The 19,333-nt window shown below is 37.0% G+C and overlaps 1 protein-coding gene across 1 annotated transcript; it reads right to left on the bottom strand.

The window, feature by feature from the left end:
- Positions 1-405: 405 nt before the first annotated feature.
- Positions 406-16,248, bottom strand: LOC124539648 (CARD- and ANK-domain containing inflammasome adapter protein-like). The gene is made up of 8 exons (XM_047116949.1): positions 16,058-16,248; positions 9,222-9,530; positions 7,956-8,068; positions 7,394-7,504; positions 2,371-2,519; positions 1,844-1,982; positions 1,242-1,362; positions 406-585 (listed from the first exon to the last, which is right to left on the bottom strand). Exons 1-8 carry the CDS (start codon positions 16,246-16,248, stop codon positions 459-461), a joined length of 1,260 nt encoding a protein of 419 aa, XP_046972905.1. The 3' UTR covers positions 406-458.
- Between the last annotated feature and the right edge of the window lie 3,085 nt (positions 16,249-19,333).

The following is a 19,333-nucleotide window of genomic DNA, read 5'->3' as shown; positions in this document are numbered from 1 at the left end:
CTGCTATGTGTTTTAGGAAATACTAACCATTCCTTATATCACTAATCTTGGGAACTAACATTTCATGTCCCTTGTGCCACTGGTACAGTTACCTTTTAAGCCAGAATACAAGAGTACTAAGGTTTGCTGTTTTTCTGTTGATTATACGATGAGTGAGTCGTACCTATCCATATAGACTTGAACGAAGTCCTACCACCTGGCGCATTAAATAACATAGTAGTTATAGATATATTTTGACGACTTCCATCATCGAGTAGTGTGTACAGCGGTTTTTATTGGGTACGCCACTCCGAGTCGATGCAGAAAAAGTTCATTAGTTTTCTAATGTTGTCTCAGGTCTGGGTGATTGTGGTACCGTCGTTACTTCTGATTTTCCATAACACAAGTGTTATTAATATTAAAAAACAATGTATAAAATGAATACTGGTTTTTTAAGACAAACAATTTAATTCATAACATTACTTTATACTAAGTAAAGTGTGAACACTTGAAATCTTCTTTGTGAGGCGTGTAAAGTTAGCCACGACCTTTTCGTGTTGGAATTGCGAATCCACGAGCCGAAGGACCGATTCTCTTCGCCGACCGCTAACCAACAAAAAGCATAATGTCATATTTTATATCGACTGTTAGTAATTAAATAACTTGTATAAATGAACAACTTTGAATAAGAACAAGAACAGATGAATAGAATTATCAAATTGATAATAATCAATAGGCCGTTAGTAATTCATAATAGTTACATTTAACTGTTAATTGGAATTATGAATTACTAAAACTCATTGTGGAAGAAATAATTGCTATCATCTTTTTTTATAAAATCTAATTGCGTAGCTTTTTGTTATTATTTTAAATATCGTGCATAATTAAAAATATCGTATATAATTTGAATTAATCGTATAGAGACTTAGGAGCTTGCTTAAAAGGCAGTACCAAAAATGTCACTGTAAATTATTAATATTAACTACTTCGACCATCAAGTATAGCTATATAGCTAGCTATCTTATTCTTGGATCTGAATTGGATCCTGAGGGTTAAATTTGATTTAATGTTACTCAATATTCCTATGCCTCACCTTCTCCAGTTGCATCTCTCTCAGTAGGTTCCATCGGACTTCGAGAATATTAGAAATGTCCAATTTTGTGTATTACTTGTGTTTCACAAACATTCCGAGCAGTGCTTCGGTCTCTATTGATAAAGATCGGCGAAAACGTTCATATCAAACGTTTACACAGAAAACTTACTGTCGATCTTTCAAGAGGCGCGCGGCGGCCGCGACGCTGAGGCCTGCCCGGTCGACTGCATCGACGTCGCTTCCTCGGCGGACTAGCTCTTCTATTATATCCGTTTTAGCGCCTTGGCATACTGTAAATACAAGAACAAAAACTGTAAATTTCCCACTGCCGGGCTAAGGCCTCCTCAGCCTTTGAGGAGAAGGTTTGGATCTTATGACATCGTGCTTTTCCAATGCGGATTGGTGGAATACACATGGGGCAGAATTTCTATGAAATGAGACACATGCTGGTTTCCTCACGATGTTTCTTTTACCGCCGAGCAAAAGATTAATTATAAACATGAATTAAGCACATGAATATTCAGTGGTGTTTGACAGGGTGTGAACCCGCAACCATCATTAAGATACTCACGTTCGAACCACTGGGCCATCTCGGCTGTATTGCTAATAATTAACAACGACTAGTATATTGCAATATCTCAAATATTAACAATGTTTGAATTTTGAATTTAAAAATATATAAAAAATATGTCCACACATTATTCGCTAAGCTTTTGTTCTCTATGTTATTGTTAAAATCGATTAAAGTGATTGAACTTAATTTCATATTACCAGCTCTGAAGAGGGGAGTCCAAGCGTTGCTATCTTTTGCACCAACGTCACCGCCTTTCCCGAATATATATTTCACCATTTCAAGCTTACAAGAGTCAACCGCGTAGTGTTCTATGCCTAGTCTGTTGAAGTCGCGAGCCTACGTGTGTATATAAATAAACTGTTACAATATTGCAATTGAAAACTATTCTTGTGTCCTATTCACAAGTCACATTTTCATATTTACATTTTTAATAGATAATGCTTTCTAAATAAACATTTGTACAGACAATAACATCAACAACAACAACAACAGCCTGTAAATTCCCACTGCTGGGCATGCAGGTTTCCTCACGATGTTTTCCTTCATCGCTGAGCACGAGATGAATTATAAACACAAATTAAGCACATATATATATAGCGGTGCTTGCCTGGGTTTGAACCCGCAATCATCGGTTAAGATGCACGCGTTCTTACCACTGGGCCATCTCGACTCACAGACGATAAAATTAGCTTCAATTAAAAAAAATATTGATACAATCGATGACCTGGAAGTCAGCTCCTTTCTCCAGGAGCAGGTCAGCTACAGCCACATGCCCGGCGAGTACAGCTAGATGAAGAGGCGTTTGTCCCGTTGACGACGGCTGTTCAATTTCCGCGTCGGCTGACAATAGGAACCGCACCATGCTAACATCACCTGTTTAGTACAACCGTTTTTGAAAAACTTCGATGGAGCGAGATTGACGAAAGACTTCCATCGTGATAAAAATATGTTTGCCACGTGACCCCCGGCTCTATTATTTAAAATACTGTTAAACCGTGAATCTTTCATTTTTCCTTTAGCCAGTTCATATAATATAAAGAGCTTAGTATGTAAAAAGCACATTTATTTTTTAATACAAGCTCTTTCAAATGTCAAGTATAAAGTTTTCTTTTATTTTGGTAGAAGAACTACCAAAAAGTAATATAGTATGACACAAATTAGATGTAGCATCGGAAAATGCAATGGAATGAAAATAAAACCGATTACTGCCGATTTACACGACCAATAGAAACAGCTCCCTATCGCGCCATTCGACTCTATTCGTCGCTATAGATTCTCGCGTCAGAGAAAGCAAGTGCATATAATCGACGTGTCAAATTGACGAATATATTAAGTTGTAGGCGAATTATTACATTTATTTAGTTTATTTTATTTATTACACTTTACATAAACATAATATAATATTTTATTTAATATTTATTTATGTATTAATATTATAAACATCTTACACATTTCACTAATACATACATACATACACATCATCATTTGTATTAAATAATAAAATATATATAAATAATTAATTCACAAGCATACTCGGGCGAAACCCGTAGTATACGGCGTTCGGATATTATTCTCCGACTACCGACTACTGCGGAACAAAAGTCACATACTTAGTCGGCTTTAACGTTCGATGCGATTTGCTTTGTTTCTCATCACTTTATACTTCGAGTTCTTAAGTTTTTGTGTTGTGCTATATTTCTATGTGTGACTGTTTATATTCTATTCTGTCTATCTTCTATTGACCTTTTGAACTTTCTTGTGTGTTTTGTGAACTGTGACTAATATACGTGTACTGGACTGTTAGCGTGAGTACTTTTATTTCCTCTGTATAAGTACGTGTTTACACACTTTACCACAAACTGGTGACCCCATCGTTCACGCTTATTTAGAAGATGAGTAGCGACAGTGATTCACACGCTTCGCAAGTGAATACGCGTCCACGCCGCGTTAAGAAGATGGAGCGCGTTGAGTTGGAAAGCACGGATGCTCCTACCCTCACACTTGCTTCTGCACAATTCAGGACACCACCTTTTTGGCCAGAGAAGCCTGCAATATGGTTCGCACAGGTGGAAAGTCAATTTAAATTATTATCGATCACGGATGACGCAACAAAATTTTACCACATTTTGGCGAATTTAGATAGAAATTACGCTGCCGAAGTCGAAGATATAATAATTGGTCCCCCGGATTATAAGCGTCTCAAAACCGAACTAATTAAACGGTTATCGGTGTCTCGTGAAAATAATGTTAAACAGCTGCTGACACACGAGCAGCTCGGCAATCGCAAACCTTCTCAATTTCTTCGGCACCTTCAACATTTGGCTGGACCCAATATGCCCGAAGATTTCATTCGAACAATTTGGACAAGTCGTTTGCCAACGGAGATGCAACCAATTATTGCATCTCAACCAACGCTAACACTCGATGCTATAGCAGAGCTTGCGGACAGAATACACGACATCGCGGCACCCACCCGCCAAGTAGCGGCAACATCTTCTTCAACGCCTATTGAACTGTTGACGAAACAAGTTGCTGAGTTGACCAGACAGGTCAGCGCTCTCACAGATAAGGTCAATCAGCGATCACGATCCAGAGAACGCGGCCGTGGTAACGGAAGACGACGTAGTCGATCCCAATCACGTAGGTCTGACTCGTGTCATCGTCGGTACCCTCTTTGCTGGTACCACAGTAAATACGGCGTCAAAGCTAATAACTGCAACAAGCCCTGCGACTTCACATCGGGAAACGCTCCAAGCAATCGGTAATGGCGACTAACGATTGCGGGAGTTCGACGGGTCGCCTCTTCATAACAGATCACGGTACCAAAAGACAATTTTTAGTAGATACTGGTAGTGATATTTGTGTATATCCAGTTAGTGCAATTAGTGAACGTCGTTATAAGACATCATTCCAACTGAGCGCCGCTAACGGCTCAGCTATAGATACTTATGGTTATATAAATTTAACTTTAAATATTGGTTTACGTCGTAATTTTCCATGGCGATTTATTGTAGCTGACGTAACCAAAGCCATAATCGGAGTCGATTTTCTGTCTCATTACCGACTCGTTGTTGATATTAGTAATCGCAAATTAATAGATAGTTTGACTAATATTAGCACTGTAGTTTCTATAGATAAATCGCATAACCTTGTAACGAGCGTTAAAGTAACGACTGGCGGTGATAGTCTTTATCATAATATTTTATCGGAATTTCCAGATATAACCCGTCCCGCCGGTACTCCGGGTGTAGTCAAACACCACACTAAACACCACATTCGCACTACACCAGGTCCACCAGTGTCCTGTTCTCCTAGGAGGCTAGCCCCCGAGAAATTAAAAATCGCTAAACACGAGTTTGAAGCGATGTTGGCGTCCGGCACCGCTCGTCCTTCCGACAGTCCTTGGGCGTCGCCACTCCACCTCGTATCCAAGAAGGACAACGGTTGGCGTCCCTGTGGCGATTACAGGCTACTGAATGCCAGGACCATACCTGATAAGTACCCCATACGCCACATTCACGATTTTTCTCACAACTTGTCTGGTTGTAAGTATTTTTCAGTCACCGATTTAGTGAAAGCTTATAACCAGATCTCAGTTGCCGAGGAAGATATACCCAAGACCGCTATTACAACTCCATTCGGTCTATACGAATTTCCCTTCATGACGTTTGGGTTAAGGAATGCCGGTCAGACCTTTCAAAGGTTCGTTGACGAACTGACGCGTGGACTTGACTTTTGCTATCCTTACCTTGATGACTTTCTAGTCTTTTTCAGGACCCAGGAAGAGCACAAGGACCACTTGCGTCAACTTTTTACCCGTATGCAAGATTACGGCGTACTGGTGAATACCGCCAAATGTGTCTTCGGTGCCTCTGAGGTAACATTTCTTGGTTATCATATTTCAGAAAATGGTACCAAGCCCCTGGATAGCAAGGTCAAGGCCATTTCGGAATTTCCTGTCCCGAAAACCGTCAGGGAGCTTCGTCGTTTCTTGGGCATGATTAATTATTATAGACGTTTTGTGCCTAATGCCGCCAAAATTCAAGCTCCTCTGAACGCCTTACTGACCGGATCCGTTAAAGCTTCATTTCACTTCAGTCGTCATAGAGGGAGATTCTCTCAAAGCTTTTGAGAGCTGCAAAGACAGCCTTTGCCAAGCAGCGCTCTTGGCACACCCAAACCCTGATGCAAAGTTAGGACTGGTCACTGACGCCTCTGATACGGCGATAGGTGGCGTCCTCCAGCAATTTCAGGACGGTGCTTGGCAGCCTCTAGCATTTTTCTCACGCAAGTTGAGCCCATCGCAGACCAAACACTCTCCCTATGATCGCGAGCTCCTTGCAATATACCAGAGTATTAGGTACTTCCGACACATGCTAGAGGCTAACCACTTTACTGTCTATACTGACTACAAGCCTCTCTGCTACGCTTTCCATGAAAGGAAAAGTAGCCGCAGTCCCCGTCAGTATAGACACTTGGACTTCATCTCGCAGTTCACGACTGACATACGACACATTGCGGGCAAAGATAACGTCGTTGCCGACACTCTTTCTCGAGTCAACGAATTGCAGATGCCGGTCGATTTAGAAGTCCTTGCCAAGTACCAAGCCACAGACCCTGATCTGGCTGACACCCTTAAAGGCGACACATCACTTCGTCTTATAAAAATGTCGATACCCGGTAGTCGTACTGAATTGTACTGCGACGTCAGTACACCGACTCCCAGGCCTTTTGTCCCCATTAACCTCCGTCGGCAAATTTTTGATAGTCTGCACTCCCTTAGCCATCCCGGTTCTACAGCCTCAACTAAGCTCGTTGCACAACGCTTCGTATGGCCACTCATGCGCAAGAACTGCCGTCAATGGTCTAAGGCATGTTTGACCTGCCAGCGTACGAAGGTAAGCCGTCACGTGACCTCACCGTTGGGTACACACGCTTTACCTTCAGCGCGATTCAAACATGTCCATATAGACCTGATCGGACCATTACCTCCAGCCAGTGGTTATCGGTACTGTTTGACATTTACCACAAAGTCATATGATATTACAAGTTATTATGTTTGTGCAAAGATCATTTTCGCATGAGAAATAAATATTGATAATTTGGGATAGCGTACTCAATTCAGATGTAATCGGTTATACGAATTTTGCCGATGCGACATCTAAGTTGTGTCGTACTATATGTAGCTAAAAACATGCTTGAATTTCATCCCATCACAATTAACTTCTATTCCTTTGTATAATTAAGAGTCAATAAGAGTCGAGATAGCCCAGTGGTTAGAACGCGTGCATCTTAACCGATGATTGCGGGTTCAAACCCAGGCAAGCACCGCTGTTTCATGTGCTTAATTTGTCTTTTTAATTCATCTCGTGCTCAGCGGTGAAGGAAAACATCGTGAGGAAACCTGCATGTGACAAATTTCTTAGACATTCCGCCACATGTGTAATCCACCAACCCGCGTTGGAATAGCGTGGTGGAATATGTTCCAAACCTGCTCCTCAAAGGGAGAGGAGGCCTTTAGCCCAGCAGTAGGAATTTACAGGCTGTTATTGTTGTTGTTATTGTTGTATGTAAAAACACATTTATTTTTTAATTCAAGCTCTTTCAAATGTCAAATATAAAGTTTTCTTTTATTTTGGTAGAAGAACCACCAAAAAGTAATGTATGTAGCTAAAAACATGCTTGAATTTCATCCCATCTCAATAAACTCCTATTTCTGTGTATAATTAAGAGTCAATAAGTGTCACCTTTCCTGGCGGCCGTGGCGAGGGGAGTGTAGCCGTTGTTAGCGTTGACGACGGAGATAAGCGCGGGTCGGTCTTCCAGCATTTGTTGCACCTGCGTGGAAATATAATTGACTCAACTCTGATCAGATTAAAAGCATCTTGACTGTGTACGGAATGCCAACGTGTTATAGTTTGTGGAAACATATCTAATACATCTAAAAACCAAATAAATTATTTGGTTGATTGCAGATTTAGGGCATGGATCCCATTTTCCCAAGGGCACTGTAATATATCCTGTGCAGATCTCCCTCGAGAATTAACTATGTGGCCGAAATAGGAGCTTAGTATTTATGTTTTATTTGAATCCAATTATTATTTTGTAATATATACATACATATAAATCACTTTTTTACTGATAATATGCTCCTATCAATTCTCTTGTAAAATATCTCCAATTTTTCAGGTTGATTTAACGGTGGAGTAAAATTTTAATTTGTGTAATATTATCTTTATATTTTAATGAAACAAAATATTGTACAAAAAACAATTAAGTAATGAGAACATACTTGCTTAAGATATCCACAGCGCACAGCCATGCAGAAGCACACGACCGAAGTGCCGTTTGAGTCGGTACTCGTCCACGTCTCTTCTGACCATTGCGACGACAGCCACTTGTACTGACGTGGTGGACTGTTACTGTATAGTGTCACTATGATGTTTAATCATTCAACAAGCAGAAAGGTCCAGTTTGTAAGATGAAAATTCAATTTTATAAAGTAGTAGTTTCCCATTTTTTATACTATATAGTATCTTCATTTGAACGAGAAAATCGTTACTAGGGGTTACCGCATTCACGGCTATTCAATGCCCGAGCTGGATATAACGGTTGCCAAGACTGTATGTGCAAATACGCGTGAATTTTCTATTGTAAAATTGTCAGTTATCTCTGTGTTGTCAGAGTACACTTTGGTGTCGTGAAAAATAGTGACTTATTGTAATGTTTACTAGCAAACAATATTTTATTTATATAATTTAAAAAAAACGAAAACGTCCTTAAACAATGGCGTCAAAAGGCGCTTAAACCATTTTATCGCCAATTCATCACCATCCTTGGGAACTGAAATGTTATATCCCTTGTGCCTTTAGTTTCACTTTGGCGGTACAATACATTATGTATATTTAGGTGGTACCTACCGAGACGGGCTATCACAAAGCCCTACGACTGAGAGTTGGACCCATAAGACAAGAATTTAATCTGTATGTTTATGGTTAGAAACCTTCAAAATTAAGATACAGCAGATTTCAAGTAGTTTTGTCTTAAATATAGGGCATGTTTTTTAGATTTTCCATAGACTCTCTCTTCAAAAATAGTAAAATATGTAATATATAACTTGAACTTACTTTCAAATATAACATTTTGCGAATCCAACGGAAAAAACTTTTAGAATACTAATAAAATAGAATATTAATAAAATAAGAATCTCAATTTTGTTTCAATTGAGAAGTCCATAAAAAATCGGTGGAAACTTGTAAAACACATTTAAATACTAATATTATATTGAGTTTGGAGTTCAGAATTTTCATTTGAGAATTCGTAATAAACATGTATTTGCATTCAAGCTCGCATTTTACTGTTACAGTAATTTCCTTTTCGCCAATGCTCACGTAAGTGTTTTGTTCGAACCTTGAACTCCACTCTGACTGATTGAAAACTAATGGAGCAACATGATTTATTGCCCTCCACGGGCGATCCAATTCCATAATCGGAATCGGTCACAATTATTGATATAACGCTACAGCGAATAAATATTAGGCACTAAAGGCCGTTATAATGAGGGGTAACACTTACCTTTTGTCAATCGGTTTCTCTTCAAAGATTCGGCGAGACAATGGCTGTTTTTCACAGTCCATTGTGTATGAAGGAACGGATTTTGCTTTGTCGTCGACTCCACTTGAATTATTTTCTTTACTTTGTTTGAGATCTTCCGATTCATCAATTTCTTTCAGGACCTCGTAAACGGTTTTTTCATCCCCGTAATGTTCGATCGCTGCTCTCTCTAAATCTTCGATTGCTGATGATTTGATTATTACTTTAAAACGGAATCTGTGTGGGTGGCTCGGTGCGAGATTGTCGATTGTTTTTTTCGTTTTTCCTCCGCTGAAAATCACAAAGAACGTGTTTTTACAAATATGTCATATAAAATTCATAACGAATAGTAACAATAATATTTTTAATGAATGTAATGCTTAGAAATGACACGACGGCCCAGTGGTTTGAACACGTGCATCTTAACCGATATTGTTTGGGTGATTGATTGTCTTCCTTGACCTATTCTAACCTCTCGATTAAACGGTAAGGCGGAGCAGTTGGACATTTACTGACATTAAAGAAATCTTTCATTCAATTTGAGATAAAATTAAAGTATGTTTACAATAAAGTATATCCATAACGAGACACAGAATATAGCTTGAGTCCAACAATGTTAACTTCACAACGACTAAGCCTCAAACTTCCTTCCCATAAATCATGAAACCAATCCCCAACGATATTGTTCAGCTGTTAATGGAGCTCTAGCGGTGTACAGGCCACACAAGAGGCCTCTGTTTACATTTTAGTGGGCACATAATTTCCTTTGCTCTGTTCCGGGCATGTTGTTTTAAGTTACACGTATTTATTGACCACACAATGTCTACTCTGGAGTTAACGAGATCAATGGCATACTAATTGCAATTGTGGAAACGCTTTTGTTACTGAAATGGTACATACGAAATACGTGGAATTTAATACGAAATATTCTGTGAGCGCTGACGTACAAAGAAACTTTTAATATCATTTACTTTACTCATATTTCCCCTCTAATTAAGCGTCAAATTGTGTTCTGGTTACGGTAAGGGCTTAAGTCGGAATATAATTTGCTTCCTTGCTTTATGTTCTAGGATGTCTGTTTTGACGTTTTATTTTGCTTTGAACATGGTTTAAATTTGACAACCGTATGTATGTAAATGTGACTATATAGCAAAACTAGGTGTGTCCACGACTTTGTGGGCGTTTGAATTTAACAAAGAAAGTTATTGTTGTAGCCTAAGTTACTTATTATATCACTTATCCACCAATGATAGTTATTTAAATTAAAATCGGTGCAGCCAAACCAGAGATTAGTCGAAAAAAAAAAACAGACAACCATTTCTTTATTTGGTAGCATGTATAAAGACATAAGCATTGAGGCGGTTAATTAAATATTACAAACAGACACTACAATTTTATGAAATGTATATATGGTAGTAATTTTGTAATAACTTGGAAAATAAATAATTAATATGTATTCCTATAAATAAATCAAAAAGTCCCATGCAACGAAATAGTTTTCATCCCAATGAGGAAGAGGCCTTCACCTATTATACTACCAACAAAAATCTTAAATGCAATGCAAATGTTTTCATTTTTCGAAACGTGACTCCCAGAGCACTCTAAGCGGCCATTGTGGCTTCAGCTGAAGTCGACGTGCGTGCGTGGAACTGACAGATAAAGGAAGTCTTTTCTCCTTAGTTTTGATACGAAAATTACGACGGTCCCTTAAAACAAGTCAGCCTGTTTCTGTCGTTTTGGAAATATTAACTTTGCAGGACTAATCTGGGAGTTTTATTACAAGTAAAAGAAGTTAATAAAAAAAATAATGTCATATCGATAATTTTAGCTGAATCCTTGTTCGAAGTTTTAAGTTTCGTAACGTTAACAGTCACTTGTGACAGCATGTTAAGCTCTAAGTAAAGTTGTTGGACGTGATAGAAGAGCTCATTGGTGGTTGCGGATACCCTTGTGCTCCAGGATATGTAGTTCGCTGATTTCCTTTATGATTTCCCCCCAAATATATCCATTAATAAAATCCATAGTAGTACTGCTATGTTTGCAAGCACTTGGTTTGTATTTATTGTCTGTTCTATCGTAAAGAATAATTATGAAAATGGGGTATACTCACATTTTTCTTTCCCATATTTGTAGGACAATTTAGTAACATGGATGTTTTACTTTTTTTATCATAACAAACACAAAGGGCAGCGAGCAATTAGTCTTCGTATTCTCATAAGAAATTTTGATAATAATATTTAAATTAATTATCAACTGTGATTTGGATTAAATAAAAAGCAGTAACGTCTTTTCTAACGACTAACGTTAACGAACGTTAAGAACCTGTCGACTTCGACCGAAACCTAATGCATACATTTCACTTTTTGTGTAGCACAAGAACAAATTAAGTATTTGAAAAGTTAGTTAAAGTAAGACCCACACACCCTGTCCGCTGGGCACTGGTTTGTCTAATTAAGAGTAGTTTTATTACTTTAAATTCGGTACCAGCGTATGTTCGAGCACTTCTTACCTCAAAGATAATATCATTAACTAACTTTCTACTGGTGGATCTTTTCAAATAAGATTAGGTTTGTATCTTCCGTGAATATAATAGTAGCTATCTGCCGCATTGTTAGCTAAAACAGGTGTCCTCGCTGGCATCAAAATAATTCAAAAAAGGAGAGCAAAAGAAGAAAACCTCTCAATTGGATATATCCTCAACGATTGGGTAGTTTCATATCCAAACGTTCAATAGTTGATCGTGAAGAACAAAGAAAACAAAAAAATATCGTTTATTATTTATTTATACAATAGGTAATAAAATTTAAGTATGTTTATTTAATAATTAAAATTTAGTGAAAGAAAAATAACAACCTATTAATGTTCCATCGCAGGACTCAGAATTTCTCTTCCTTTAAGGAAGTTCAAAGCTAATTCCACAACGATGTTCCATTACGGGGTGATTTATGTTCCATGTTTTTCTTTACTGACAAGTACGAGATGAATAGTAAACACAGATTAAGCATATGTTAAGATGGGAGCAACGCTCTAACCACTGGTCCATCTCGATTCATTATTTTTGTACCTTATAATAACAAGTGAGCACATTGCTTGTTTATTAAGTGTATCTCGGAAACGGCTCTAACAACAAACAACAACAATACCTGTAAATTCCCACTGCTGGGCTAAAGCCCTCCTCTCCCTTTGAGGAAAAGGTTTGGAACATATTCCACCACGCTGTTCCAATGCGGGTTGGTGGAATACACATGTGGCAGAATTTCTATGAAATTTGTCACATGCAGGTTTCCTCACGATGTTTTCCTTCACCGCTGAGCACGAGATGAATTATAAAGACAAATTAAGCACATGAGTTTGAACCCGTCATCATCGGTTAAGATGCACGCGTTCTAACCACTGGGCCAACTCGACTCGATCATAACGGCTCTAACGTTTTGGCTTAAATAAAAAAAACCTTCTCTAAATACTTTTGTATTCAGAGAAGGTTTCATGTATTTATTGTTAATATTACCTAATGATATTGATAATATAAATTTTAAAAATCTTCTTGAATAATTGCCTCTTTCAATATGAGAGTTTGGCTGGATACTGTATTGGGATACTTCAGCGTTTGGTCACTTAAATTTTCTTAATTAGATTAGTTTATTAATATTATTGTCTAAATGATCATTTGTTTACGAGTACGATAAAGACATTTAGATCTACAAAAATCTTTGAATAGCAGAACAAATGAGTTTGTAATTAATAAATAGCGCATTAGGTAGTACAGGTAGTAGATGGACTTTATCACAACATATTAAGTCTAGGCAATGTATTATGCAGAGATTGATCTGGATTAGTAGACTAATTAATGTTTCGCCGGCGATCAAACGTGGTATCATTAATATCGGCTGTCGATACGCGATGCAGTTAATATTAATAAAGCAATTTTCATGCAATATAATGTAAATGGCGTTTCGGTAAATATGTACATAATTGCATTTGGAGAACGGGTTCGTTCGTGTAACCGAGTCGCTGGGTTTTATCTTATATTTTATTCATTTACGCAGAACAGAATCGAGTACATTTAAGCTGTATGTTTGCCGTACAGAAAACAGATTGTTACTGCGGGAGACCAGTTCCATCAGAGAACTGAACCAAATAAACGAACGCACAATACGTTTACTTTTAAATTTACTGTTGGTGTGAGTTAGTCAGTGTAATTACTGGCCTATTATGGGATATAGCATATATTATTCCTAGATGGATGGAATAGAGATCCACAATTTTTTTACTTCTGCACTAAAAATTCAATTATAAATGATGTTTAGCGTCTTGCTTCACCAGGACTTGAAATCAATACCAAGAATGAAATAGCTACTAAAATGGATTGAAACTGGAAGAATGGAAACTCCAAGATAGCAGTTCTTACAAAGTTTTTTCACTGTGAGCGAGACATTACAGTATATTTGACAATCGTCGATGTGATTTTTAGCTTCACTTTTGTCTTAATTATTCAGTGCAATATGTCACTGGTCGATAACACGATGACAGGATTGCCCAGTGGTTAGAACGTGTGCATCTTAAGCGATGATTGCGGGTTCAAATCCAGGCAAACACTACTAAATATCCATGGGCTTAATTTTATTAATTATTAACAATTTATTAACAGCGTGATGGAATATGTTCCAAACCTTCTCTTCAAAGGGAGAAAAGGTCTTAGGTTAACAGTGGGAAATTTAAAGGTTGTTGCTGTTGATAACACGATAAATCAAACAACCTAATCCATACATATTGGTTTGAAGAGCAAATTTAATCAATTGGCTTGTAAAGCGAATTAAATGACAACTATTTTTATCCATTTCTTTGTCTCGTTCCCCAGGTCATCACAATCAAGAAATAATATAAAAAGTCCTCTTTCCGGGCTGGTTGCAAGTCGCAGTTGCCATGGCGCCCGAAGCGGTAACAACATAATATGTCAACTTCATACGTTTCTCATTTATCAAAGAAATTAATTTTAATACAAATAAAATAAAATGAAATGCGAGTCAAATCGAATACAGTCATCAATTTATAAAGTGTTCGCACGGAGCTGAGTTTCATCTATCACGGAATGCTTAAACTGACACTTTTTTTATTTCAAAGAGAATGACGCTTCCTATTAAGCAATGAGAAATGCTAACGTACTCTGAACACTCTCTATTTATTTACTTGATAACAGGAATTCTATATTTAAAAGTAAAGTGTCTTCTAAACAGAAAAAGTTAAAAGTAATTGTTCTCATTTTATCAATTGGAATGTTCTTGAAATTTTCTTGTAAAAAATCGTTATGTATAATTTTACTTGTAGAATATATTTTAGATACTCAGAAGCGAGGTAAAACCCAAATAATATCACTAACAAATATTGCAAACTTCAATGATAAGTTGTCATCAAGAGTGTACGTGACCTTAATCACGACTACCATACTGCTTCTGAGTTATTTTTCGTCGGGTGGTTAAAGGCGATGCATAATATCTCCCCACTTATGCATAAAAATTCCTTACAATATATATAGTAAGTACGACTTGGTGGTAGGGCTTACTTGATGGTAGGTTTTTGTGCTATACCGTCTGGGTAGGTATCACCCACTGATCAGTTATTCTTCCGCCAAATAACCGTACTCAGTATTGTTGTGTTCCGGTTTTAGGTTGAGTAAGTCAGTGTAACTATAGGCACAAGGGACATAACATCTTAGTTCCCAAGGTTGGTGGCACATTGACGATGTAAAGAATAGCTCTTACAGCGTCATTGTCATTATGGGTGATGGTGACCACTTACCAACAGGTGGCCCAAATGCACGTCCACTAACCTATACCATAAAAAAAGTAACTGATGAGTTTTCTGATAATTACCACTTAGAACCAACATTCCTAGCTAATAGTAGTTATACATGAATTTAATATTAATTAACCATTTAATTGACGTGGCTAAAATCACCTTGATCTTGATGCGATATTTCCAAAAATTACAGTATCCGTCTGGGTAGCAATACTACAGTTGCTTCACCGAAGCCAAAACGCAATGCTTAGAATTGTTGTGTTCTGGTTTGAAAGGTCAAAGCCAGTTTAACAATAGGAACAAGGGGTACAACTTTGTATGTTCCATGGTTGGAAGTGCATTGGCGATGTGAGAAATGGTTAAGATTTCTTACATTGCCAATGTTTCGGTGGTGATTATCTACCATCAAGGGCTTTTACCCGACGGCTTACCAATGCTATAAAAGGACTTGTTATGAGATCTGCTTACTACTACTACTACTTATTATTGTAGACTTACAAATGACGTTCGGGCTTACAACGTCTTGTTTGCATGCAATGACTAATGTGTCTTACATTGAAAGACACATTATATATTAAAGACACATGCCGGTAATTTAAAGTGGAGACGCGCGCATTTGCTATATACTAGTGAGGGTTTCAAATAAATTCGATAAGGAGTTTTCCTTCAATCGGCTAAGAACAAACTAACATAACTTAAGTCTTCGAGATTGGAATCGCATGTGTCGTTATTGCTACAGATTCGAGTAGTTTATGTTTCGCGTTGCTGGGTGTGTTTAGTTTTCGACTGCGTTGCATTCGCTTCGGGATTAATAACAATATTTGGAATTATATTTAGATTGGAGTGGTTTTACACATAAAACCCATTTCAATATACGATTTCAAGCAAATATTCAGGCAAATATTCAGTGGCCTTAATCCTTAGGCCTGTTGTAAATAAAAACATTTTTAAAATAACACTAGAGAGGATATGTTGTTAACAGGATTATCTAGTATATTTTAGCAGGCATTAGATAAACAAACCTGTAAACCGTAATCCAAGATGGAATCTTCTCTTTTTTCTCCACTCTAAATATGAGCCGATTTTTGAGAAAACTATAAGGTCCTGCTGAGAAAATCAGAGTGACGTCACGACTGCTTCTCCTCTCTACTTCTGGCGGTAGCGGCTTCCATGATTCGAATTTTTCTTCTAAGAATTCTTGAAGTGACGTCATCTAGTAAGCGCTGTAAGTTATGTACGGGTATTAACGTTATTATTTTAAATCAATAAATTTAAATATAAGAAAATTGATCGGATTGATACTCGACAAAATTCTATATAAATAGTATAGTGAAGAGGTAGCTTTATATTTAATTTAATTCTGTGACACAACGGTTCAAATATAATTGGAAGATTCTACTCGATAAAGAATATTTTCATTTGATTTTACGAACCTGCTCATAGAATTGAGATGTCACAGTTTCGTTCGTCAAGGCTACGTGCTAGTTCGTCTGGGCTGTTTTAGTGGGCAGAGAAAACGTACGTAAAACTTTTCAGATTTTTATCTTATTTTCTAATTTTCTAGTGTAGCTTAAGTTATATGTCTAGATAGATAAAGTAAGGAAGGTATTGAGGAAAATAGCAGCCAAAAGTTGGCAAAGTATAAGCACGCTATCAACGTAGTATGTATTTGACCAGTGTCCGGCGTAGCTGTCACGCATACAAGGATAATATTTGGCACGCTTTTTGAGTTCTTTTGTAGCGCGAAATTATATTGAGATAGAAAAATTATCCAGTCAAGTCAATTAATGAAAGAAATCAAAGAAAAGTCTAAGCTCAGCTGATCTTACAATACAAATTTATGTTCGTAATAAACATTGCTCTTTATCCTTACGCTTTATTAGATTGATTTCTTGAGTAACGAAATTACAATTACTTTAAGGAGACAAGGGTCTCCAGAAACAATATTTACAACATACAATAACATTACTTACGATGGAGAATTTTCTTGTAAATTATCACACAATTTTATTTACGTCACTTATCTAATTTGTACAAAGTTTATTTTATATAATTGCAATACAAAATAAATATAGATTCAAGTATTCAACTAGAATAAGACACAGCCAAGTGAAAAGCTCTGTGCTATAACGAATGTACTAAACGTTAAAGGCTCTTGCTTGGTAACGAAGTTAGATCAATACTGATTTTGCAAGTATTTCGAACCATAACTCATAGAAAAAATAAGAACACGATGTCACAGATATCTTTTTAGTTATATTACGTGAATCTTAGGCAATGATTGGTTGAATGAATGATTGTTTTCAAGTTTCAATCTGGGCAAGTTATACGCTTAACTTTTGTTTATAATTGACTGGCATTGGATGACATTTTAGAAAATAGGAATCCATCTTGGCAGTAGAATTTGTGGTCATCTAGTTAGGGATCATCTACTCATTAGATACTCTATCGCCAAATAGCAGTACTTAGTATAGTTGTGTTGGATTTTAGGAATGAGTAGCCAGTGTAACTACAGGCACATAAAATCTTAGTGCCCAAGGTTGGTGGCACATTGAAGATGCAGGGAATTTCTTACAGCGTCATTGTCTATGGGTGATGCTGACCACTTACCATTAGGTGGCCCATATGCTCGTCCGCCAAACTATATCATAAAAAAGAAAATTAAATAAAAGTTTTATATGTATAATATATGCACAATATAGTGAAGAAATAGTGATCACTTTATTTTACGAAGTTTTCAAGTGATGTAAATAAACAATTTTATTTTAAGTTACTTATTTATCTGTAATCAGGGTAAACCGGTAGAGCTTGAACACACGTACGAGGCGCAGACACATTCGGTCGCCAATTAGTTTACGGAAGGTGATCCAACCACGAAGCGTCATATTTGATTAATCTCTCTAAAGGGATGATCAAGTGACAGCCGGTGGCGCGTCCCCGCGGCTCGGATTTACTCATTTATTTTTGAAAAATATCTACAGGCGAAATATATTATGTAATGTCACTTTCTTAATACGACGTTGCTGTTAACAAAGGTTAATCTTTTAAAATCGATAAATTAATGTTAATTTTGAGATTAAAAATTATATCAGTTTAAAAGCTAAAGTTAAAGGCTTACATGCACTTGCTCGTGGATCGGAAAAAATATACCACGAGTTCGAAAAAAACTACGTCCACAAAAAAAAAATTCGTAAGAGCTCAGTTACCATTTTGCTTAATGAAGTCATTTCTAATTCCAACCGTTTTCACAAACATCTTCGTCACATCCTCCCTGCTCCCCATTTCAGTGTAAAAGATCGTTTGTACCATTTTCGTATTGACCTGTACCGACTTGAAACAAATTTTATATTTGTTTGATCTGCGTCTCAAGAACATCATAATCTTCTGCTATATAATTCACAAGCCTGCGTAGGCGAATATGAATATTACGTATTTATATTTAATTAATTTGAAACCCTTTTTTTGAGAGCTGATGCGGTGTTCCATTATTTGGAGCGATCCCTGGGATTAGAATTGGGTCATGGTTACCATATAACAGCATTGTCATCGGCATTGCCATTTAACAACAACGTACGATGCGAAGTACTGCTTTTAAATTGTCTCGCAAGATATGACCTGAACTAACACAGCATCGTTAAAAAAAAGTTAAATAAAACTTTGAAAAAGTAATATAAATGATAATTTTTTAATTTTAGTTGTTGTCTGTAATATTTATTATTGGGATGTTTTTTAATTAGGAGTAGTAAAGACGAAAGGCCTTTAAAATATACTCGTAGAAATTGTCCAGATTTTGGGTAAATAGATATTTGTATCGGGTGTGTACGTCTGGTTTTTGTCCTCGCGGGTCACCCCTTACAAATAGTACATTAACCCTCCCTGGCGTTACCGCAAATAACTTGTCCTTATGATAATTGCTAATGCCAGTTGAGAGTATATTGATATCATAAACCGCCAAAAACCGTCTTGGTAGGTAATACCTACTTAGCATCCACCCTATCCTCTAACAAACATTCTCCTATTATTATTATTTATACACTAACTTTTACCTTACAAGGCTTTGCTCGAGAGTATCTATGAAGGTATTCACCTGGAAAGGTAAGGAATCAAAATCAAAATATACTTTATTCAAGTAGGCTTTTACAAGCACTTTTGAACCGTCATTTTGTAACTATATTAAGTGAAGCTGCCACAGGTTCGGAAAGTAGATTCAAGAGGGAAATACCCGGCAAGAAAATCAGTAGTTACACTTTTTCAACATTTAAATTAAATACAGTCATGTTAGTTAAATACATTTGTAT

This window comes from Vanessa cardui, chromosome 23 (assembly GCF_905220365.1).
Source record: "Vanessa cardui chromosome 23, ilVanCard2.1, whole genome shotgun sequence".
Classification (NCBI taxonomy): domain Eukaryota; kingdom Metazoa; phylum Arthropoda; class Insecta; order Lepidoptera; family Nymphalidae; genus Vanessa; species Vanessa cardui.
Note: the sequence above shows the minus strand (reverse complement) of the source record. Positions and strands in the feature narration are given on the sequence as shown.